Source organism: Bos taurus, chromosome 11 (assembly GCF_002263795.3).
Source record: "Bos taurus isolate L1 Dominette 01449 registration number 42190680 breed Hereford chromosome 11, ARS-UCD2.0, whole genome shotgun sequence".
NCBI classification, from domain to species: Eukaryota; Metazoa; Chordata; class Mammalia; order Artiodactyla; family Bovidae; genus Bos; species Bos taurus.
In genome coordinates this window covers 82,902,906-82,925,509 of record NC_037338.1, presented here as the reverse complement: position 1 = coordinate 82,925,509, position 22,604 = coordinate 82,902,906, and the positions used below count along the sequence as shown (strand labels likewise).

At 48.8% G+C, this 22,604-nt stretch overlaps 3 protein-coding genes across 3 annotated transcripts in view; 1 reads left to right on the top strand and 2 right to left on the bottom strand.

Annotated features, from left to right (window-relative positions):
• Positions 1-22,604, bottom strand: part of NBAS (NBAS subunit of NRZ tethering complex) — a gene marked incomplete in the record, with an annotated part of 468,052 nt that overhangs the window by 281,835 nt on the left and 163,613 nt on the right.
• On the top strand, positions 942-2,452 carry COX8B (cytochrome c oxidase subunit VIII-H (heart/muscle)). Its single transcript, NM_001114517.2, has 2 exons — positions 942-1,060; positions 2,290-2,452. Exons 1-2 carry the CDS (start codon positions 950-952, stop codon positions 2,389-2,391), a joined length of 213 nt encoding a protein of 70 aa, NP_001107989.1. The 5' UTR covers positions 942-949; the 3' UTR covers positions 2,392-2,452.
• Positions 2,856-22,601, bottom strand: PSMD13 (proteasome 26S subunit, non-ATPase 13). Its single transcript, NM_001024532.2, is given in 13 exon segments — positions 2,856-3,345; positions 3,915-4,031; positions 4,273-4,353; positions 4,955-5,017; positions 5,391-5,516; positions 5,593-5,672; positions 6,656-6,827; positions 7,302-7,388; positions 7,572-7,615; positions 7,839-7,894; positions 7,976-8,010; positions 21,090-21,168; positions 22,422-22,601. Coding segments are annotated over 13 exon segments (1,131 nt in total). The 5' UTR covers positions 22,517-22,601; the 3' UTR covers positions 2,856-3,249.

Genomic DNA, 22,604 nt, shown 5'->3' with positions numbered 1-22,604 from the left:
TCTGGCAGAAGGCAGTCTGAGGGCACAGGCTAACTGGGCCCCACAGATGGCTCTCTGCTCTCCAGAGGACACTGACGGGCCAGGCAGCGGTCTCCTCTGGCCACTTCCATTCTCTCAGGGAAATTAGCACAGGGTTTTCACTGCAGCGGGTGAGGGGTTGTTGCACAGAAGGAATGTGGAAGACTCTCAGCGTGAAAACAAACTCACTAAGCAGCGTTTGGTGTGGGAGGGGATGAATAGCTCATCGCCTGCAGAAGAGAAAGAGGCTTCAGCTCACACGCAGTGACCGGCAGCGCTACAGCGACCTCCCGGGGCCAGCAGGTGGTGCCGACCCAGGGCATTCAGCCCTGAGCACCTGTCCCCGCACGTGGGCCTGGAGGCAGATCCTCGAAGTGTCTTGTCTGCTCAACTTCCCCTCTGCTCCCCCGCAGCCCAGCCGCTGAGGAACAGCGGCCTCTGGGCTAGACCCGGGCTGTGCCCAGGGTAGAGCGGGGCTGCCCAGCATGTTCAGGTAGAGAAGGCCTGACCATTCAACCAGAATTCCAGCGTCAGAGAACTTCACAGCAGCTCCACAGTGCACTGCCTGCTGACTTCCCAGATATTTAGGGTTAGCTCTTAAATTATGTCACTTTTCCCTCTTGCCTTCTCAAACCAACTTCTCTGGTCCTGCTCTTTTGTTGAGCTCCTTCCCCACAAAGAAGTGAACGTCCTTTCCAGAGGGGCTAAGGCCCCCTCGGGAGCCATAGCAGGGGCTGGGCCTGGAGTTGCTGGTCTGAGGCCCTTTCTCTCACAGTTCCAAGCAGGCTTCCCTCTGCCAAGCCCTGTGACAGGAGGGGACAGCTGCAGCTGCTTCCGTGAGCTATAAAAAGCTCCAGCAACCAAGTGAGCAGAGGGCACACCGCGTGCACACCCGGAACTTCACTAGACTAAGGAGCTCAGCCCTACAACTATGCTGAGGTTGGCCCCCACCGTCAGGCTGCTGCAAGCCCCGCTGAGGGGCTGGGTGGTCCCTAAGGCACACATCACTGCCAAGCCAGCCAGAACACCCACTTCTCCGAAGGTAGGTCCCACCAAGGCAGTGGGGAGTGGGGGGTGAGGGGTGGGGACCCCTACCCCAGGCAGGGCGAGTGGGTGGTCCTGAGATGTTTTCAGGATGAGGTGGGTTTGGGGCAGGAGGCAGAGGGGAGAGGGGCTTCCTTCAGGCCTGCTTACAGAGGGGATCCTGGTGCTCAGTCTCAGGAGCACCAGGCTGGAAGTGTCCCAAGTTTCCAAATGGGGTCCCTGCAGCCATCACCCGCAGGCCAGGCTCCCAAAGCTGCAGTCAGTCGGTGGGCAGGGGCCCTCTGCTCTCAGGCCCCGCTTGTAAACAACACTGCTGCCGGCCGAGGTCGGGGGGTGCCCAGGGCACCTCGCTTTACCACCTATTAAAAGCAGAGTGGGCTGCTTTGAGGGTCTGTGAGAGCCCAGGTGAAAATGCAAACCTGCGACCCTGGGGCTCCAGGACAGTCAACAACCTATCTCTATTTTAAGCATAAATAAGCCAAGGTCACTGCCCAAGGTCATAGGACTAGATCTGAACCCAGCCTTCAGTCCCTATTCTGGGCCAACATTGCTTAAATCTCTGGGGGTGAAAAGTCAGTAAGGAAGGATTGGTCTCAAACCTGGCGTCGTGATTCACTCGGGAGGGGTGGGGCGACTAGTCTGGGCTGTCTCAGGAGGAAACAATGAAGGTGAAATATAGCTGGTGCTTTGGAACTGGGCTCCAAGGGTGCAGCCGCTGAGAACACAGGGTGCCAGGTGGCGTGGCCTCTACGTATGTGTATGCATGTGCGTGCGCACACACGTATAGGGAATCCCACCCAGGCTTCTGAACAGGACCACCACTCAGAGAAAGGGCCCTGGACTTGTTCCAGGCAACCTGACAGCACACCTGACGTGCACAAGTCCGCAGGTAACCAGGAGGGAGGGCGCACATCACGCTCGGTGGGAAGCAGTTCAAGGTCAAGGACAGGCCAGGCTCTCAGGCAGAGGGTGGGGCTGTCATAGAAGGCCCCACCCAGAGAACAGAGGCCAGCAGGCTGTCCTCCGTTACCATGGCAGTGCTCACTGCTCACATCTTGCAGATAAGGCTATCTGGGGCAGATGGAGCGAACACTGCTGGGCCCAGGGTCCAGTGGGAGCCAAGGGGCAGGGCCGCGTGTCTAGCTCTTCACCCTGCTCTGGTTAAGCCCCAGGGGCAGAGGCAGTGGGCCTGGGCCAAGTGGGCTCATGTGTGTCTTCTCGACCCAGGAGCAGGCCATTGGGCTCTCTGTGACGTTCCTCAGCTTCCTGCTTCCTGCCGGCTGGGTCCTGTACCACCTGGATAACTACAAGAAGAGCTCAGCAGCATGAAGGCTCTGCGGGCCCCACACCTGGCACAGACAGGAAGATCAGATTAAAGCCCTCCTCTTTCCTCACGTCTCTGGTGATTCTCTGTATGTGCATCAGGCACCTCCCCCACTCCCCCTGGATGCCCAGGACTGGGCTGTCGGAAAGCTGGTTCCTATCAGCATCGGGGTACTCGGGCCACAGAAGCTGCTGGCTCAGTGGCAATGGGAAGACGCATATTAGAAGGAAACAGACACCACGTCTCCCTGAGCAACAATACAGGCAGGACTTGCTTCCTTGGCTGCTGTGCCCACCACCCTCTGTTCTGGCTCTGCCCCATGGCCAGTGTGGTCAGGGATGCCTTCTTCTCAGAGTAGACAGTGAGAACCAAAGCCAAATTTCCACCAGGTTCCATCTCCTGCTTTTTAACCACTTCAGGCATAGGCTTGACCTGGGAGCTAAGCCTAAGGAAACAGAACCATAAAAAGGACAGAGCAAGGCATTTATTACAGAAACGTCCTCAAGCTGCATTGGAGAAGCCATTCACACATGTGGGTGCAGTGGAGGCCAGTGCGGGAATGGGTGCCCTCCACCTGTGAGGGGTTTTCTTCCCCATTCCTGGAGGTACCCACACATTCCCGCTGCCTCACCTGAGCCCCAGTGACCCTTCTCCACTGAGGGCTACAGCAGCATCCACAAAGGAGGCTTTTGCCTATGGCTGGCTCCGTCGTCAATGACAGTCCTCCGTGGCAATTGGCCCAGGAAGAACAGTCCATACTCCAAACTGACTCCCACCCCCACCCCCGATTAAACGCAGGTCTTCCTGCTGCCTGGGCCACCCGCCATGCAACACCTCTCCACGGACGGGCTGAGGCCCGGGGCCTAGGTGAGGATGTCGTGGGCCTGGTGCTCCACCAGCATCTCCATGCTTTTCACGTCGGTGCACCAGAACTCCAGGCGGTCCTTCATCCCCTTGATCTGTGTGCAAGCCAGGACACACGCGTGTTAAGGCACTTGGGAATCATAGCAGCTGATGGGGCAGTCCTAAATGCCCATCTAATTCTTTAGGGCAGCATTATTAAAAAGGACATCTGAGCTGGGGGAGCTGGGTGTGTGAGATGGGATTGTCCCAGTCAATTTTTACCAGAAGGACATTAAAAAAAACTTGCATGAAAGAAAACAGGCGAGAATGGAGGAAATCCAGAGGATTAAATTTCCAGAAAATATAAATAAGACAGATTTTAGCTCAAATCACAGATCCAGAAGAATATTTAATCAGAGTACCAATTTTAAGATTAAAAGCCATCATCAGGCACAACTAGCACCGCTATCACAGTAAGCTTTGAACGCAGGGTTCAGATCTCAAGCTGGCATTCAATTAGATTCTTTGAAAAGCCCTTAGTCCATAGAGCAGTAATTCATTCTCTGAAATCTCTCATCTAACCATGCTTTATTCCTAAATGGCTTCCATCCAAATGAAACTAAAGACAGCACAGACACAACCCCAAACACCCAGGAAGGTGAACTCTGTATTTCAAGCACATTACCTGCTGCAAATCCAGCACGCGGGGCTGCACCCAGGTCATGTGAACCCGCTTATCCACCTCGTCAATACTGCCTTTCACCAGCCCCACCGAGAGGGCCTTCATTACCAGCAACTCCACCTGCGCATAGAGGGGCTTGTGTAAGACACTCTGGCGCCAACACGCACATCCCCGTGGACCCTGCCAGCTGTGAAACACGAGGGGAGTCCAGCTCAGTGTCTCTGTGACCTGAGCCTAGGGGCGGCGAGCTCACACCGCAGTCCGGAGCCCAGGAAGCAGCTCCGCTGCAGCCCCGAGTCTAAGCCACATACCTCGTTCACAGTGAAGCTCTGGGCTGCAGCCCCGAGTCTAAGCCACATACCTCGTTCACGGTGATTTTAGCACTTCTGGCAATTTCTTCAAAAGTGAGTTGCCTATGATTGGCAGGTCGTGTAAAAGTCATCTGAAAAAAGTTTTTCGTATGTCAGAGAACTGATAAAGATATTTTTGTCAATACTTGCTCTGAAAACATAGACCTTATCAGTACTCCAGATACTAAAATTTTCTTAGTATTAGTCACATATCTTATCTTAACTCAGACTAAGCTTCCCATTCTTAGACAAAAAGGTGCAATAGGCTTTATGGTCACTTTCTGGAACAGTCATTGCTCATTTCCTGCACGAGTACTTGAGGCTGCCACGTGCCAGGGCTGGATGTGGAGCGGGCAACCCTGCAACGAGCCAGAAACACCAAGTGCCTGTGGTCCAGAAGCTTACGTTCCAGGGCAGGACAGAGGGCGGGCAGACCAGCAAAGGCAGGCCGCAGTTCTCTCAGCACAGGTGGACGGGGAGTCCCACCCTGAGCAGGGGTCACCCAAGCTAAGGCTCAAATACAAACTAAAAAAGCAAGTGGTGGCAGAGGAAGAGCAGAGGTGGCTGGGGGGCGGGGCAGGAGAACCACCACCACCACAGCTTAAGCTGCACCCCGAGGGCCTTCAGCGTCTGCAGGGCCCCACGGCTCCCGGCAGGGTCTTAGGTCACCACGTAGGCCCTGGGTCTGCTTACCTCCATGAGGCACAGTAACTGAATCTTCCTGAGAAGCTGGGCTTCGTTGGCTGCTAGATCAGGCTGTAAAGCAACGCAACATCGGTTACCTAGCCTGGGTTTGAAACTCTTTCTACAGTCGTCAACAGAGAAAAAGAAACTGGGCAGCCCCAATATTTCCCACTTTAGATCACTGAGGCTCATTATTAGCTTCAAGTGATTCGAACTTCACTTTTCTCAGGAAATTATTACAAGAGTGCTTAGCTGAAGACCCAGGATTTTCCAAGACAAAGAATTCACAAAGTAAGATTTGTGCCACTGTCACGAACACCAGGGGGCAGGACCACAAGGCGTATGCTGGTGTTTCGAGAGGACTCTCGGCACAAGCAAAGGCAGGAAGGGTGAGGGTTAGACAGCAAAGTGACCCCAGGCGCACAGCCAATCCCAGGGGACTGACCTGCTGGCCCCAGGCGGTCTTCAGGGTCTGGAATCGCTCCACGTTGCCGCTGTTGAAGGCATAGAGGGTGTCGATCAGCCACTGCCGGTCCGTGTCCCTCAGCGACTCCAGCACGGGGTGCATGAGCTGCGAGGACAGACATGGTCGGCGACAGTAGCTCAGCCTCCCCGGGCTCAGGAAGCTGTGCCCCCGGTCCACGTACCAGCTCGCCAAAGTTGAAAACTCCGTCGCCAAGAAGTCCCGCCAGTCCCAGCGTGAAAGCTCTCTCCTGCTGCTCAGACACTACGGCGGCAACACAGCTCCAGTCACACTCCAGGCCTAAGACTCAGTTCTGTTTTGCGCAGAATTCTCCCATAAAAAACAAACTGTTTTCTGTAATGGTTATATTACAAGCCGTAACATCAGTTATCTCGTTTTAAGTACTGGACTGACTCAGACTGTACCTGGAACCATATATACAGCTTTGGTAGGAAAGGCATTCGTTGCTTATTTTTACCTAACTGTATGTGAATCTACTTGTGTTTTCATTATATCTTCTTCCTGGGGGGGTGTGCTCCTCACCCCGCTTGCCTGCTGTGGAAGCAGCACGGTTTCTTATCCAGCTTAGGGCCACCACGTTTAGCCTCTTTTGACTAGAATTAACCTACATTTTGTCCCCTTATTCTTTTGACCATATTAGTTGCTTTTTCCAATACAGTTTTCTTGAAATGTAGCAATTAAAACTGCACTAACAATTTTAGGAGCTGTTGAGCTCCTTAGCTTCAATGGTATACTGTGCAGCATCTAATGCATGTTAAAATAGGGTAGAAGTTCTCTTGTAAACACGTGTTTCTTGCACTATCCCCAAAGTCGCTGGTCAGTTTTCTTCCACCCCCAAACCCTTGGGAGACGTCTGCGATTTGCTGCCCTGGGTGCAGCACTTCTGCTTCATGACTAAAGTCCCAGGTTCAGGGCCATCACGGCGCCTTGCCGGGGTCAAGGCGTCCACATCACTCTGCCTCTCCCTGACGCAAACCACAGAAAGGAGCAGTTCCGGAGCAGGGACAGTGAAGGGGCTGTGAGGGTCGGCCTCCCTGTCAACGAATTAAAGGCTGAAAACAAATGCGAAAACTAAGGCTCAAACAACGCTTCCGAGCACATGGGCTTTCTTCTAGAAGAAATGCACACATTTGGGTAATTTCTGAGATCAGGTGCCTCAGGCATGTCACAACTGCTAGGTCATGTGAGCGAGCTCCTCATGTGACACAGCCCTTTGGTCATGTTACCTGGCAGATCCTTGATGTCCACACAGCCCAGAAACCGCAGAGCGTCTTTGTAGTAGGACGCGTGGTTTCCAATCGTTTGATAGTATTTACTGGAGAGGTCGTAGAAACGACTGTGAACGGATGTCACCCCAGGGAGGTTGCTGAGCATTTCCTCAACATCTTCGATAGTTTCCTATACACAGGAAGCAAGAATGCTTTCTAACTTAAACGTTTATCAAGTGACGTATGACAAGGTGAAAAGCATAAGCCACAAAGACTGATAAATTTGGCTACATTAAAATGTAAAACTTCAGTTCATCCTGTGTGGTATCCTGCTGGACGTACGTGCTCACAAGGGAGAGAACTCTGTTTAAGGGTAACAGGCATCATATTAGCAACTTATTCTTAAGCGGCTTTGGAAAAAAAAAAAAAAAGAACCTACAAGCACACACACACAGCACAGACACACACACACACACAGCACAGAATGGCGGGGCAAAGAGGAGCGATGTGAACAGCAACCTGAGGTGAGGGCAAAGGAGGGTCTTCTGTGCTATTTTGCAACTTTCCTGTAACTTAAAATTATTTAAAAATAAACGAAGAGGAGCATTAGGATTCCCCCCTTACAGTTTTAAACGACCATCAATCTGTACTGTGGCAACCTCACCTTTGTAACCTGCAGGTCACCGATGTTCAGCTTCAGAGCTCCAATCGCGGTTTTGCACAGGATCACCGCCTCGTCACTACTTTTCACCTAAAGACATCAGAAATGAGGGACCTCAGAAGTGTGGGCAGTGGAGTAACAAGGAAGGTGTCTGCACACTGACTTAACGTGCATGACTACGGACACACTGGTCTCCAGAGTGGTGAACAGTGGGCACAGACACAGGCTGTAATTCACATGTTTTAAAAGATCTGGCTCAGACGTCACGTTTACCTTCTCACGAGTCTTTTCCAGAAAACTAAGAGCCACGTTAGGATCTAGAAAAGAAAGACCAAAGTCAGAAGCATCGCCAACAGAGTGTCTTGTTGAACCTGTAAAGTATCCATCTTTACAGGTGGGATAACCTTTAGGCTTAGACCATAAAATACAAAACTCAGAATTTTATGTCTATTGAAATCCAAAAGCTCAATTAACTTATACTTTGAGATCATTTTAATTATCATTAGAATCTGCTCCTTTATGAAACAAAGTGAGACTCACCAGTCATCTGTCTAACTACATGTAGAATGATCTCTACCAGGGACAAAGGATTCACCCTGAAATAAAAACCCAGTCTTTGAACGTCAACAAATCAATGTCTTCATTTTCAAAAACAAAAACAAACAAAAGAATTTTACCTGTGTTCAAATTCACTGATGAAGTTTTCATAAAGCTGTGGAACCAAAACATGGAGAGTAATTATAGGATGTCTTTCATTCTGCAAAATCAAGACTTCAGACACTAGCATGATACCCATCACACAGCAGGCACTGCCTAAGTATGTGCTGAGTAACAGAAGACCCAAATTGGGGCTTATTAAGCTCACATAAATGATCACCACTAGGGACTTCCCTGGTGGTCGAGGCATTAAGAATCCACCTTGCAACGCAGGGGTTATGGGTTCAACCTCTGGTTGGGGAACTAAGATCCCACATGCAGCAGAGCAATTAAGCCCATGTGTTGCAACAACTGAGCTTGTGCCACAACTAGAGAGCCTGTGTTCCTAAACAAAGATTCTTCAGGACTCTAGAAAGACTCTGAGTGCCACAACTAAGACCCGACACAGCCAAATAGATAAAAGATTTTAAAACCATCACCAGTGAACTACTGAAAAAAGCTAGAGTTTTTTTTTTTTTCCCTAGCGTTTAGAATTAGAACCTTGTCCCATGAGACTCTCCCAAGGACCAACTCATCTATTTGTCCTCCAAAGTACTCTGAATAAAACAGACTATCCGTTTGAAAGGCTCACTAACTAAACAGAAGTCAGAAAGTTGCAGGCTAATTATGTCCCATTATCCAGTATCACAGTCACTCAGCAAACACTTGAGCACTTAACTGAGACTGTTTACTAAGTACTACAGCACAGAATGTGTCAGAGGAAAACCGAACTTCTGAGGAGCTTCTGGCCTAGTGGAGAAGCCAGACTTGGAAACAAATGGCAACACTGTGAGTTACAAAGCAAGGGAAAAAAGCACACAGCTGGACTAGCCCATGAAAGAGATTGCCAAGGTTATTTCAGAAACTGATAGTTGAGCCTTAAGGAATGAAGACCAGTAAGAGGCGGACAAATTTGATGTGACGGGGTAGTTGGGACACCATTCCAGACAGGAACAAACATGCGCGAAAGCACCAAAGAAATAACTGCGTTATGTTTCAGAAGGACTTCAGGGGACACAGAGACTGGGCCTCGGTCTCTATCCTAAAGTCAAAGCGATACCAGTCTGCATTATGTTTCAGAAGGACTTCAGAGGACACAGAGACTGGGCCTCGGTCTCTATCCTAAAGTCAAAGCGATACCAGTCTGCGTTATGTTTCAGAAGGACTTCAGAGGACACAGAGACTGGGCCTCGGTCTCTATCCTAAAGTCAAAGCGATACCAGTCTGCATTATGTTTTAGAAGGACTTCAGAGGACACAGAGACTGGGCCTCGGTCTCTATCCTAAAGTCAAAGCGATACCAGTCTGCGTTATGTTTCAGAAGGACTTCAGAGGACACAGAGACTGGGCCTCGGTCTCTATCCTAAAGTCAAAGCGATACCAGTCTGCATTATGTTTTAGAAGGACTTCAGAGGACACAGAGACTGGGCCTCGGTCTCTATCCTAAAGTCAAAGCGATACCAGTCTGCATTATGTTTTAGAAGGACTTCAGAGGACACAGAGACTGGGCCTCGGTCTCTATCCTAAAGTCAAAGCGATACCAGTCTGCGTTATGTTTCAGAAGGACTTCAGAGGACACAGAGACTGGGCCTCGGTCTCTATCCTAAAGTCAAAGCGATACCAGTCTGCATTATGTTTTAGAAGGACTTCAGAGGACACAGAGACTGGGCCTCGGTCTCTATCCTAAAGTCAAAGCGATACCAGTCTGCATTATGTTTTAGAAGGACTTCAGAGGACACAGAGACTGGGCCTCGGTCTCTATCCTAAAGTCAAAGCGATACCAGTCTGCGTTATGTTTCAGAAGGACTTCAGAGGACACAGAGACTGGGCCTCGGTCTCTATCCTAAAGTCAAAGCGATACCAGTCTGCATTATGTTTTAGAAGGACTTCAGAGGACACAGAGACTGGGCCTCGGTCTCTATCCTAAAGTCAAAGCGATACCAGTCTGCATTATGTTTCAGAAGGACTTCAGAGGACACAGAGACTGGGCCTCGGTCTCTATCCTAAAGTCAAAGCGATACCAGTCTGCATTATGTTTCAGAAGGACTTCAGAGGACACAGAGACTGGGCCTCGGTCTCTATCCTAAAGTCAAAGCGATACCAGTCTGCATTATGTTTTAGAAGGACTTCAGAGGACACAGAGACTGGGCCTCGGTCTCTATCCTAAAGTCAAAGCGATACCAGTCTGCGTTATGTTTCAGAAGGACTTCAGAGGACACAGAGACTGGGCCTCGGTCTCTATCCTAAAGTCAAAGCGATACCAGTCTGCATTATGTTTTAGAAGGACTTCAGAGGACACAGAGACTGGGCCTCGGTCTCTATCCTAAAGTCAAAGCGATACCAGTCTGCGTTATGTTTCAGAAGGACTTCAGAGGACACAGAGACTGGGCCTCGGTCTCTATCCTAAAGTCAAAGCGATACCAGTCTGCATTATGTTTTAGAAGGACTTCAGAGGACACAGAGACTGGGCCTCGGTCTCTATCCTAAAGTCAAAGCGATACCAGTCTGCATTATGTTTTAGAAGGACTTCAGAGGACACAGAGACTGGGCCTCGGTCTCTATCCTAAAGTCAAAGCGATACCAGTCTGCGTTATGTTTCAGAAGGACTTCAGAGGACACAGAGACTGGGCCTCGGTCTCTATCCTAAAGTCAAAGCGATACCAGTCTGCGTTATGTTTCAGAAGGACTTCAGGGGACACAGAGACTGGGCCTCGGTCTCTATCCTAAAGTCAAAGCGATACCAGTCTGCGTTATGTTTTAGAAGGGCTTCAGAGGACGCAGAGACTGGGCCTCGGTCTCTATCCTAAAGTCAAAGCGATACCAGTCTGCGTTATGTTTTAGAAGGACTTCAGAGGACACAGAGACTGGGCCTCGGTCTCTATCCTAAAGTCAAAGCGATACCAGTCTGCGTTATGTTTCAGAAGGACTTCAGGGGACACAGAGACTGGGCCTCGGTTTCTATCCTAAAGTCAAAGCGATACCAGTCTGCGTTATGTTTTAGAAGGGCTTCAGAGGACGCAGAGACTGGGCCTCGGTCTCTATCCTAAAGTCAAAGCGATACCAGTCTGCGTTATGTTTCAGAAGGACTTCAGAGGACACAGAGACTGGGCCTCGGTCTCTATCCTAAAGTCAAAGCGATACCAGTCTGCATTATGTTTTAGAAGGACTTCAGAGGACACAGAGACTGGGCCTCGGTCTCTATCCTAAAGTCAAAGCGATACCAGTCTGCGTTATGTTTCAGAAGGACTTCAGAGGACACAGAGACTGGGCCTCGGTCTCTATCCTAAAGTCAAAGCGATACCAGTCTGCATTATGTTTTAGAAGGACTTCAGAGGACACAGAGACTGGGCCTCGGTCTCTATCCTAAAGTCAAAGCGATACCAGTCTGCGTTATGTTTCAGAAGGACTTCAGAGGACACAGAGACTGGGCCTCGGTCTCTATCCTAAAGTCAAAGCGATACCAGTCTGCATTATGTTTTAGAAGGACTTCAGAGGACACAGAGACTGGGCCTCGGTCTCTATCCTAAAGTCAAAGCGATACCAGTCTGCATTATGTTTTAGAAGGACTTCAGAGGACACAGAGACTGGGCCTCGGTCTCTATCCTAAAGTCAAAGCGATACCAGTCTGCGTTATGTTTCAGAAGGACTTCAGAGGACACAGAGACTGGGCCTCGGTCTCTATCCTAAAGTCAAAGCGATACCAGTCTGCGTTATGTTTCAGAAGGACTTCAGGGGACACAGAGACTGGGCCTCGGTCTCTATCCTAAAGTCAAAGCGATACCAGTCTGCGTTATGTTTTAGAAGGGCTTCAGAGGACGCAGAGACTGGGCCTCGGTCTCTATCCTAAAGTCAAAGCGATACCAGTCTGCGTTATGTTTTAGAAGGACTTCAGAGGACACAGAGACTGGGCCTCGGTCTCTATCCTAAAGTCAAAGCGATACCAGTCTGCGTTATGTTTCAGAAGGACTTCAGGGGACACAGAGACTGGGCCTCGGTCTCTATCCTAAAGTCAAAGCGATACCAGTCTGCGTTATGTTTTAGAAGGGCTTCAGAGGACGCAGAGACTGGGCCTCGGTCTCTATCCTAAAGTCAAAGCGATACCAGTCTGCGTTATCTTTTAGAAGGACTTCAGAGGACACAGAGACTGGGCCTCGGTCTCTATCCTAAAGTCAAAGCGATACCAGTCTGCGTTATGTTTCAGAAGGACTTCAGGGGACACAGAGACTGGGCCTCGGTCTCTATCCTAAAGTCAAAGCGATACCAGTCTGCGTTATGTTTTAGAAGGGCTTCAGAGGACGCAGAGACTGGGCCTCGGTCTCTATCCTAAAGTCAAAGCGATACCAGTCTGCGTTATGTTTTAGAAGGACTTCAGAGGACACAGAGACTGGGCCTCGGTCTCTATCCTAAAGTCAAAGCGATACCAGTCTGCGTTATGTTTCAGAAGGACTTCAGAGGACACAGAGACTGGGCCTCGGTCTCTATCCTAAAGTCAAAGCGATACCAGTCTGCGTTATGTTTTAGAAGGACTTCAGAGGACACAGAGACTGGGCCTCGGTCTCTATCCTAAAGTCAAAGCGATACCAGTCTGCATTATGTTTTAGAAGGACTTCAGAGGACACAGAGACTGGGCCTCGGTCTCTATCCTAAAGTCAAAGCGATACCAGTCTGCGTTATGTTTCAGAAGGACTTCAGGGGACACAGAGACTGGGCCTCGGTCTCTATCCTAAAGTCAAAGCGATACCAGTCTGCGTTATGTTTTAGAAGGGCTTCAGAGGACGCAGAGACTGGGCCTCGGTCTCTATCCTAAAGTCAAAGCGATACCAGTCTGCGTTATGTTTTAGAAGGACTTCAGAGGACACAGAGACTGGGCCTCGGTCTCTATCCTAAAGTCAAAGCGATACCAGTCTGCGTTATGTTTCAGAAGGACTTCAGGGGACACAGAGACTGGGCCTCGGTCTCTATCCTAAAGTCAAAGCGATACCAGTCTGCGTTATGTTTTAGAAGGGCTTCAGAGGACGCAGAGACTGGGCCTCGGTCTCTATCCTAAAGTCAAAGCGATACCAGTCTGCGTTATCTTTTAGAAGGACTTCAGAGGACACAGAGACTGGGCCTCGGTCTCTATCCTAAAGTCAAAGCGATACCAGTCTGCGTTATGTTTCAGAAGGACTTCAGGGGACACAGAGACTGGGCCTCGGTCTCTATCCTAAAGTCAAAGCGATACCAGTCTGCGTTATGTTTTAGAAGGGCTTCAGAGGACGCAGAGACTGGGCCTCGGTCTCTATCCTAAAGTCAAAGCGATACCAGTCTGCGTTATGTTTTAGAAGGACTTCAGAGGACACAGAGACTGGGCCTCGGTCTCTATCCTAAAGTCAAAGCGATACCAGTCTGCGTTATGTTTCAGAAGGACTTCAGAGGACACAGAGACTGGGCCTCGGTCTCTATCCTAAAGTCAAAGCGATACCAGTCTGCATTATGTTTTAGAAGGACTTCAGAGGACACAGAGACTGGGCCTCGGTCTCTATCCTAAAGTCAAAGCGATACCAGTCTGCGTTATGTTTCAGAAGGACTTCAGAGGACACAGAGACTGGGCCTCGGTCTCTATCCTAAAGTCAAAGCGATACCAGTCTGCATTATGTTTTAGAAGGACTTCAGAGGACACAGAGACTGGGCCTCGGTCTCTATCCTAAAGTCAAAGCGATACCAGTCTGCGTTATGTTTCAGAAGGACTTCAGAGGACGCAGAGACTGGGCCTCGGTCTCTATCCTAAAGTCAAAGCGATACCAGTCTGCGTTATGTTTTAGAAGGACTTCAGAGGACACAGAGACTGGGCCTCGGTCTCTATCCTAAAGTCAAAGCGATACCAGTCTGCATTATGTTTTAGAAGGACTTCAGAGGACACAGAGACTGGGCCTCGGTCTCTATCCTAAAGTCAAAGCGATACCAGTCTGCGTTATGTTTCAGAAGGACTTCAGAGGACACAGAGACTGGGCCTCGGTCTCTATCCTAAAGTCAAAGCGATACCAGTCTGCGTTATGTTTTAGAAGGACTTCAGAGGACACAGAGACTGGGCCTCGGTCTCTATCCTAAAGTCAAAGCGATACCAGTCTGCATTATGTTTTAGAAGGACTTCAGAGGACACAGAGACTGGGCCTCGGTCTCTATCCTAAAGTCAAAGCGATACCAGTCTGCGTTATGTTTCAGAAGGACTTCAGGGGACACAGAGACTGGGCCTCGGTCTCTATCCTAAAGTCAAAGCGATACCAGTCTGCGTTATGTTTTAGAAGGGCTTCAGAGGACGCAGAGACTGGGCCTCGGTCTCTATCCTAAAGTCAAAGCGATACCAGTCTGCGTTATGTTTTAGAAGGACTTCAGAGGACACAGAGACTGGGCCTCGGTCTCTATCCTAAAGTCAAAGCGATACCAGTCTGCGTTATGTTTCAGAAGGACTTCAGGGGACACAGAGACTGGGCCTCGGTCTCTATCCTAAAGTCAAAGCGATACCAGTCTGCGTTATGTTTTAGAAGGGCTTCAGAGGACGCAGAGACTGGGCCTCGGTCTCTATCCTAAAGTCAAAGCGATACCAGTCTGCGTTATCTTTTAGAAGGACTTCAGAGGACACAGAGACTGGGCCTCGGTCTCTATCCTAAAGTCAAAGCGATACCAGTCTGCGTTATGTTTCAGAAGGACTTCAGGGGACACAGAGACTGGGCCTCGGTCTCTATCCTAAAGTCAAAGCGATACCAGTCTGCGTTATGTTTTAGAAGGGCTTCAGAGGACGCAGAGACTGGGCCTCGGTCTCTATCCTAAAGTCAAAGCGATACCAGTCTGCGTTATGTTTCAGAAGCGCTTCAGGGGACACAGAGACTGGGCCTCGGTCTCTATCCTAAAGTCAAAGCGATACCAGTCTGCGTTATGTTTTAGAAGGGCTTCAGAGGACGCAGAGACTGGGCCTCGGTCTCTATCCTAAAGTCAAAGCGATACCAGTCTGCGTTATGTTTTAGAAGGGCTTCAGAGGACGCAGAGACTGGGCCTCGGTCTCTATCCTAAAGTCAAAGCGATACCAGTCTGCGTTATGTTTCAGAAGGGCTTCAGGGGACACAGAGACTGGGCCTCGGTCTCTATCCTAAAGTCAAAGCGATACCAGTCTGCGTTATGTTTTAGAAGGGCTTCAGAGGACGCAGAGACTGGGCCTCGGTCTCTATCCTAAAGTCAAAGCGATACCAGTCTGCGTTATGTTTTAGAAGGACTTCAGGGGACGCAGAGACTGGGCCTCGGTCTCTATCCTAAAGTCAAAGCGATACCAGTCTGCGTTATGTTTTAGAAGGGCTTCAGAGGACGCAGAGACTGGGCCTCGGTCTCTATCCTAAAGTCAAAGCGATACCAGTCTGCGTTATGTTTTAGAAGGGCTTCAGAGGACGCAGAGACTGGGCCTCGGTCTCTATCCTAAAGTCAAAGCGATACCAGTCTGCGTTATGTTTCAGAAGGGCTTCAGGGGACACAGAGACTGGGCCTCGGTCTCTATCCTAAAGTCAAAGCGATACCAGTCTGCGTTATGTTTTAGAAGGGCTTCAGAGGACGCAGAGACTGGGCCTCGGTCTCTATCCTAAAGTCAAAGCGATACCAGTCTGCGTTATGTTTTAGAAGGGCTTCAGAGGACGCAGAGACTGGGCCTCGGTCTCTATCCTAAAGTCAAAGCGATACCAGTCTGCGTTATGTTTTAGAAGGGCTTCAGAGGACGCAGAGACTGGGCCTCGGTCTCTATCCTAAAGTCAAAGCGATACCAGTCTGCGTTATGTTTTAGAAGGACTTCAGGGGACGCAGAGACTGGGCCTCGGTCTCTATCCTAAAGTCAAAGCGATACCAGTCTGCGTTATGTTTTAGAAGGGCTTCAGAGGACGCAGAGACTGGGCCTCGGTCTCTATCCTAAAGTCAAAGCGATACCAGTCTGCGTTATGTTTTAGAAGGACTTCAGAGGACACAGAGACTGGGCCTCGGTCTCTATCCTAAAGTCAAAGCGATACCAGTCTGCGTTATGTTTTAGAAGGACTTCAGAGGACGCAGAGACTGGGCCTCGGTCTCTATCCTAAAGTCAAAGCGATACCAGTCTGCGTTATGTTTTAGAAGGACTTCAGAGGACACAGAGACTGGGCCTCGGTCTCTATCCTAAAGTCAAAGCGATACCAGTCTGCGTTATGTTTCAGAAGGACTTCAGGGGACGCAGAGACTGGGCCTCGGTCTCTATCCTAAAGTCAAAGCGATACCAGTCTGCGTTATGTTTTAGAAGGACTTCAGGGGACGCAGAGACTGGGCCTCGGTCTCTATCCTAAAGTCAAAGCGATACCAGTCTGCGTTATGTTTTAGAAGGGCTTCAGAGGACGCAGAGACTGGGCCTCGGTCTCTATCCTAAAGTCAAAGCGATACCAGTCTGCGTTATGTTTTAGAAGGGCTTCAGAGGACGCAGAGACTGGGCCTCGGTCTCTATCCTAAAGTCAAAGCGATACCAGTCTGCGTTATGTTTTAGAAGGGCTTCAGAGGACGCAGAGACTGGGCCTCGGTCTCTATCCTAAAGTCAAAGCGATACCAGTCTGCGTTATGTTTTAGAAGGACTTCAGGGGACGCAGAGACTGGGCCTCGGTCTCTATCCTAAAGTCAAAGCGATACCAGTCTGCGTTATGTTTTAGAAGGGCTTCAGAGGACGCAGAGACTGGGCCTCGGTCTCTATCCTAAAGTCAAAGCGATACCAGTCTGCGTTATGTTTTAGAAGGACTTCAGAGGACACAGAGACTGGGCCTCGGTCTCTATCCTAAAGTCAAAGCGATACCAGTCTGCGTTATGTTTTAGAAGGACTTCAGAGGACGCAGAGACTGGGCCTCGGTCTCTATCCTAAAGTCAAAGCGATACCAGTCTGCGTTATGTTTTAGAAGGACTTCAGAGGACACAGAGACTGGGCCTCGGTCTCTATCCTAAAGTCAAAGCGATACCAGTCTGCGTTATGTTTTAGAAGGACTTCAGGGGACGCAGAGACTGGGCCTCGGTCTCTATCCTAAAGTCAAAGCGATACCAGTCTGCGTTATGTTTTAGAAGGGCTTCAGAGGACGCAGAGACTGGGCCTCGGTCTCTATCCTAAAGTCAAAGCGATACCAGTCTGCGTTATGTTTTAGAAGGACTTCAGGGGACGCAGAGACTGGGCCTCGGTCTCTATCCTAAAGTCAAAGCGATACCAGTCTGCGTTATGTTTTAGAAGGGCTTCAGAGGACGCAGAGACTGGGCCTCGGTCTCTATCCTAAAGTCAAAGCGATACCAGTCTGCGTTATGTTTTAGAAGGACTTCAGAGGACACAGAGACTGGGCCTCGGTCTCTATCCTAAAGTCAAAGCGATACCAGTCTGCGTTATGTTTTAGAAGGACTTCAGAGGACGCAGAGACTGGGCCTCGGTCTCTATCCTAAAGTCAAAGCGATACCAGTCTGCGTTATGTTTTAGAAGGACTTCAGAGGACACAGAGACTGGGCCTCGGTCTCTATCCTAAAGTCAAAGCGATACCAGTCTGCGTTATGTTTTAGAAGTGCTTCAGAGGACACAGAGACTGGGCCTCGGTCTCTATCCTAAAGTCAAAGCGATACCAGTGGACACGTACAACCACATTTGTATTTTATACACATGGCTGGATGCAAAGAGGACGGGAAGGAAAAGGACTGAGGAAACAGAACAGCTTGAGGCCATGAGTAGTCATGACAGAAGAGACAGGAGCAAAGGCAGTGAGGGTGACAGAGTGTCTGAGAAATCTGCAAGTGAACTGCAGACCTGCTCAGTGTGGGCAGGTCACACAGAGGGGAGCTGCTGACAACCTCTGAGCTCACAGCTGGGCAACAGGGTGGCAAAGGGAGTGCCTCGTATGGGCAAAGCTGGGAGAGGGAACCTTCAGACAAGTCAACTTTGGCTAAGGAGCATTTAAAGTTCCCCTGGGTATGAAGACTGAAAAATGGAAATGTCTCTGTGAAACAAAATGTGGTTAATACATATACACAATGGGATATCACTCAGCCTAAAAAATGAAAGTCCTGCCATCTATGACAACGCAAATGAACCTTGAGGGCATTATGTGAAGTGAAATAAGTCAGAGAAAGACAAGTACTATTTAACCTCACTTATACGTGGAACCTAAGAAGCTAACTCATACAGAAAGCAGAATGGTGGCTGCCAGAAGCAGGGGTGGAGGTGGAACAGGTCAGTGCGCAAACTCCTGTCTATAAGATACCTAAGTCCTGGGGAGTGCAGCGCACAGCACGGCGACGACAGCTAACCGCTCCGCACCGTACACCTGAAGGTTGCTAGGAGAGTGGATTTCACAAGTTCTCATCACAAGAAAAACAAATCAGGAACAATGTGAGGTGATATGCTAACTAGATTCACTGTGGTGGTCATTTTGCATACATATGTACATCAGATCATTACACTGGACACCTTAAACTAAAACAAAGTTCAGTTCAGTCGCTCAGTTGTGTGTGACTCTGTGACCCCATGAACTGCAGCACGGCAGGCCTCCCTGTCCATACCAACTCCTGGAGTTCACCCAAACTCACGTCCACAGATGTCAATTATTTCTCAATAAAACTTAGGGGGAAAAACAAACCTGTAGCAGCCAGTTAGATATTCATATCAGGCACCTAGCAAAGAGTCAATGTAATAAAGTGGATTTTTCATTACAGACAACAATTTGAAAGATACCTTTATCATTAAGAGGGAGTGTTTCAACTTCTCTGATATGTTATGATTTATGAAATTACTTAAAAAAAAAAAGCTCTCTAAGGCAAAAAGTTCACTAAGTCTAGAAAGTCAAAATTATTTCTGGGGACTGAAAATTCATGACTACTACTGATGAAATAAATTTATATTAAACACTAAAATATATAAACTTAAAACTGAATAAAGAATACAAACAATTCATATTTTTAAGCAGGACAAGAAAAACCACGTGCGTTTCTTGCTCTGGGCCTCCTGCCCCCTCATCTGCACTGCGCACCTGCACTAGGGCGCCTGCTCCACCACAAACACCGATGCTTCCTTTCTTCCCACAGTGTAACTTCTTAAGTGAAGGGCGTGTTTTTCCAGCTCTGTAGTGGTCAAGGGGACTTGCTGCTCTCTGTCTACGACCCTACCTGGCCGTGCATCCTTGATGGACTGTATGTAAAGTATCAGGACGTCATTCTGACGCACTGCCCTGTGTCTCACATGTGTATGACTGTGCTTTTGACCGGGGCTTGGTTTCTACCCTAACATGTTGCATAGTTCTCTGAGCATTCTGAGAGTCTGTCTCCCAGGTTATAACCCTCAATTTGGCTCAAATAAACCCCCCCTATTCCTTTTTGATGATTAATTTGCATTTTTATCAATACTATCTATCTGAGAATGAGGAGGGCTGGGGCCCAATAATTTTATTTTGTCCAAGGAAATAGCAAACAAATCTACTGACCTAAATATGATGTCACATTCCCAAGAGGCTGAGCAAATATTTTGCTATGAGGTGAAAGTGATTTGAAGATAAGAAACCAAACAATAGAAATGAGCAAAAAAAAAAAAAAAAGAGCAGTTATGAGTTATCCACTACTAAGATATAGAACCTTAGGGAATAACTATTGAGACAGCTCTAATTTATCATTTTTTCACATAATCCAGAAGATAGCATGGCCAGCAAAATCTCCAGGCTTACAGAAGGTTACAAGTTCCTTTGAGTGGTAAAATGTCAAACCGATAGACATAAACCACAAGAAAACCTTAGAAGTCCAGATGGTGGAATGTCAAAGTGGTAAGCCTCACTATAAGTACCATTAAAGCAAATAACTGAAACAATCATTACAAACTAGCTTTCAGTTCCAATGCATTTATACACCTCTGATTCATTCAGAATCCAAGAGAAAGGCATCAAGGAGAAAGATATCAGGAAAGATTTCAAAGAGTAGTCCCAGATCAGTTCAGTCGCTCAAGTCAAGTCCAAGTCTCTGTGACCCCATGGACTGCAGTAGGTCAGGCTTTCCTGTCCATCACCAACTCCCAGAGTTTGCTCAAACTCATGTCCATCAAGTCAGTAGTCTGCTGCTGCTAAGTCACTTTAGTCGTGTCCGACTCTGTGCGACCCCATAGATGGCAGCCCACCAGGCTCCCCCGTCCCTGGGGTTCTCCAGGCAAGAACACTGGAGTGGGTGCCATTTCCATCTCCAATGCATGAAGGTGAAGTCGCTCAGTCATGTCCGACTCTCAGTGACCCCATGGAACGCAGCCTACCAGGCTCCCCCATCCCTGGGGTTCTCCAGGCAAGAACACTGGAGTGGGTTGCCATTTCTTTTTCCAATGCATGAAAGTGAAAGTGAAGTCGCTCAGTCGTGTCTGACCCTCAGCGACCCCATGGACTGCAGCCTTCCAGGCTCCTCCATCCATGGGATTTTCCAGGCAAGAGTACTGGAGTGGGGTGCCATTGCCTTCTCCGAGTCAGTAGTCTACCAGTATACAAATCTGGGCAAAGGGAGGGGTTTGTGGGGTGGAAAGCAGGGGATCTGGGAAAGGCTCCGGCAGACTGTGTTTTTCTGTTGACAAAATTCTACAAGGCTCTATTAGAGGCAGCATGGTACTAAGCAGCATTCCATGGTACTGAGCCTCCCACTCCCAGTGAAGCACGTCTTCCACGCTGTCCAGGACAGTGTTGAGGGAAACAAGCAGAGTCAGTGGGGGAGGGGAAGAGGAGCGATGGCAGTTGTAACATCTGTCGACAAGTACCGATGTCGACAAGGCTGGGATTCTAGAAGAAGCTAGAATGTCTATGTTTGAATCTTCCTTTGTCACTTATCAGCTGTGATCTATGACGAGTCACTTAAGCTCTTGGTGTCTGCCTCTACATAAGAAAAACAGAACAGCAGTAGTACTAATCTACCAATGTTGTTATGAGGAGTAGATGAATAAATGTGTAAAGCACTCAGAATGGTACCTGACATAAAGTGATTGCTGAGTAGACATATATATATATAATTGAGAAGTCCACCTTTTATTTTTAAAAAGTACCTGAGCATATTTAAATACTGTGACATGGCATGGCAAATCATTTACCTTAATGAGACCATCTCCTTGGGCAAAGCAGGGGTCCTGCACAAAATCAAGCACTTGAAGTGTCAGCTGATGCCACAACCTGAAAAACACAAGGCTCTTGAGACCTACAACCTAACGCCAGTCACAGACGCCGTCACCTTCGATGGTCCTATCAGATAACAACACTCGTCGTCTCTAATGTTTACCACAAGAAAGCTAGAGCACATGCTTTTTAAAGCTTAGTTCTTCCCCTGTCTCTGCCACTCAATGGTTACGTCACCGAGAGATCACTTTCTTTTCTCAGCTATAAATGGAGAACATCTTTCTAGATTACCTCAAAGGGTTACTGCAAGCCTTGACTGGAAACAAGAAGTTTGGAATCATATGTATGGAATTTGAAATTCTGGCTCTTCTACTTAGTAGCTGACTACCTCAGGGAAGGAGCTTAAACTGAGCTTCAGTTTCCTCATCTATGAATAGGATGAAGGACTGAATGAGCTAATACAGAAAATCTCTAAAACAATGACATAGCGCATTTGAAACCAGAGGCTAATTCTTAAGAATGCAAGTAAAATGCACTAAAAGTACAAAGGGCTACACAAGCAATTATTTGCCAAAAACCAAGATATTTTCCCCCCTCAAAATCTGCTAATAGCAGAAGGCTGCTATCATCAAAACACATAGTGAATATCCATGCAAAAGACACAATGCTAAAGGCTAAGGTTGTTAACAGGGGAGCATTACAAGAGCTGTGTTTTCCTGTGAAAAATCACTAACCCACGGCTAACATTTTATTCTGTATTTAAAAAGAGGTTGCTGTTTATCAACTGATATTGTTCTGAAATTCATCCTGTTTCTAAACAAACCCACACTCTAAGATCTTTCTAGGTGCACAAAGCCCAATATGAAACGCAAGGGAAGCAGGGGCCATGGCACGCGGAGAAGGGGTTGCACGCCAGCAACCACTGGTCACTGGTGGCAGAATCAACAGGGCAAAAAAATGCACTGGTCTCTGGTTTGTCTTGTTTCTCCAGACTGCTGAGAAAAATAACAGTAGGTTATGACAAGGCTAAATGTAAGATATCGGTATCTGTTCAGTCACAGGTCCAGAAGGCAGTGAACGCTAGATCCCAAAACCCAGTCTGGCTCTCCTCCTCAGTCCTGTGGGATGTCACCCTTTTCCCTCCTCGGTCCTGCCTTCCGGGTCCCTCAGCACACCTTCTCTGTCTAGCTTGTCCCCATTCAATCCACACGGGTCCGAGCGCCCTCAGTCCACCAAGATCAAGGCCCACCCCGTCCCCTAGGTCGCTCTCCTATCCCAGGAGGCCCACGGCCCTTCGGCTCGGCGCTCACTTCTTGGTGTAAAGCTCCTCCAAACGGTGCCACACGGCGGCCTGGCCGGGCCCGGAGCTCTGACTCTGTTGTAAGAAGCCGGGTACGTCCTTCATGACTGCAGGAACAACCGGGGAAAGGAGTACCGCGGAGATGCCAGGGCGAAGGGGAGGCCGCCGGAAGTGCTCACTCACTTCCGGCGCT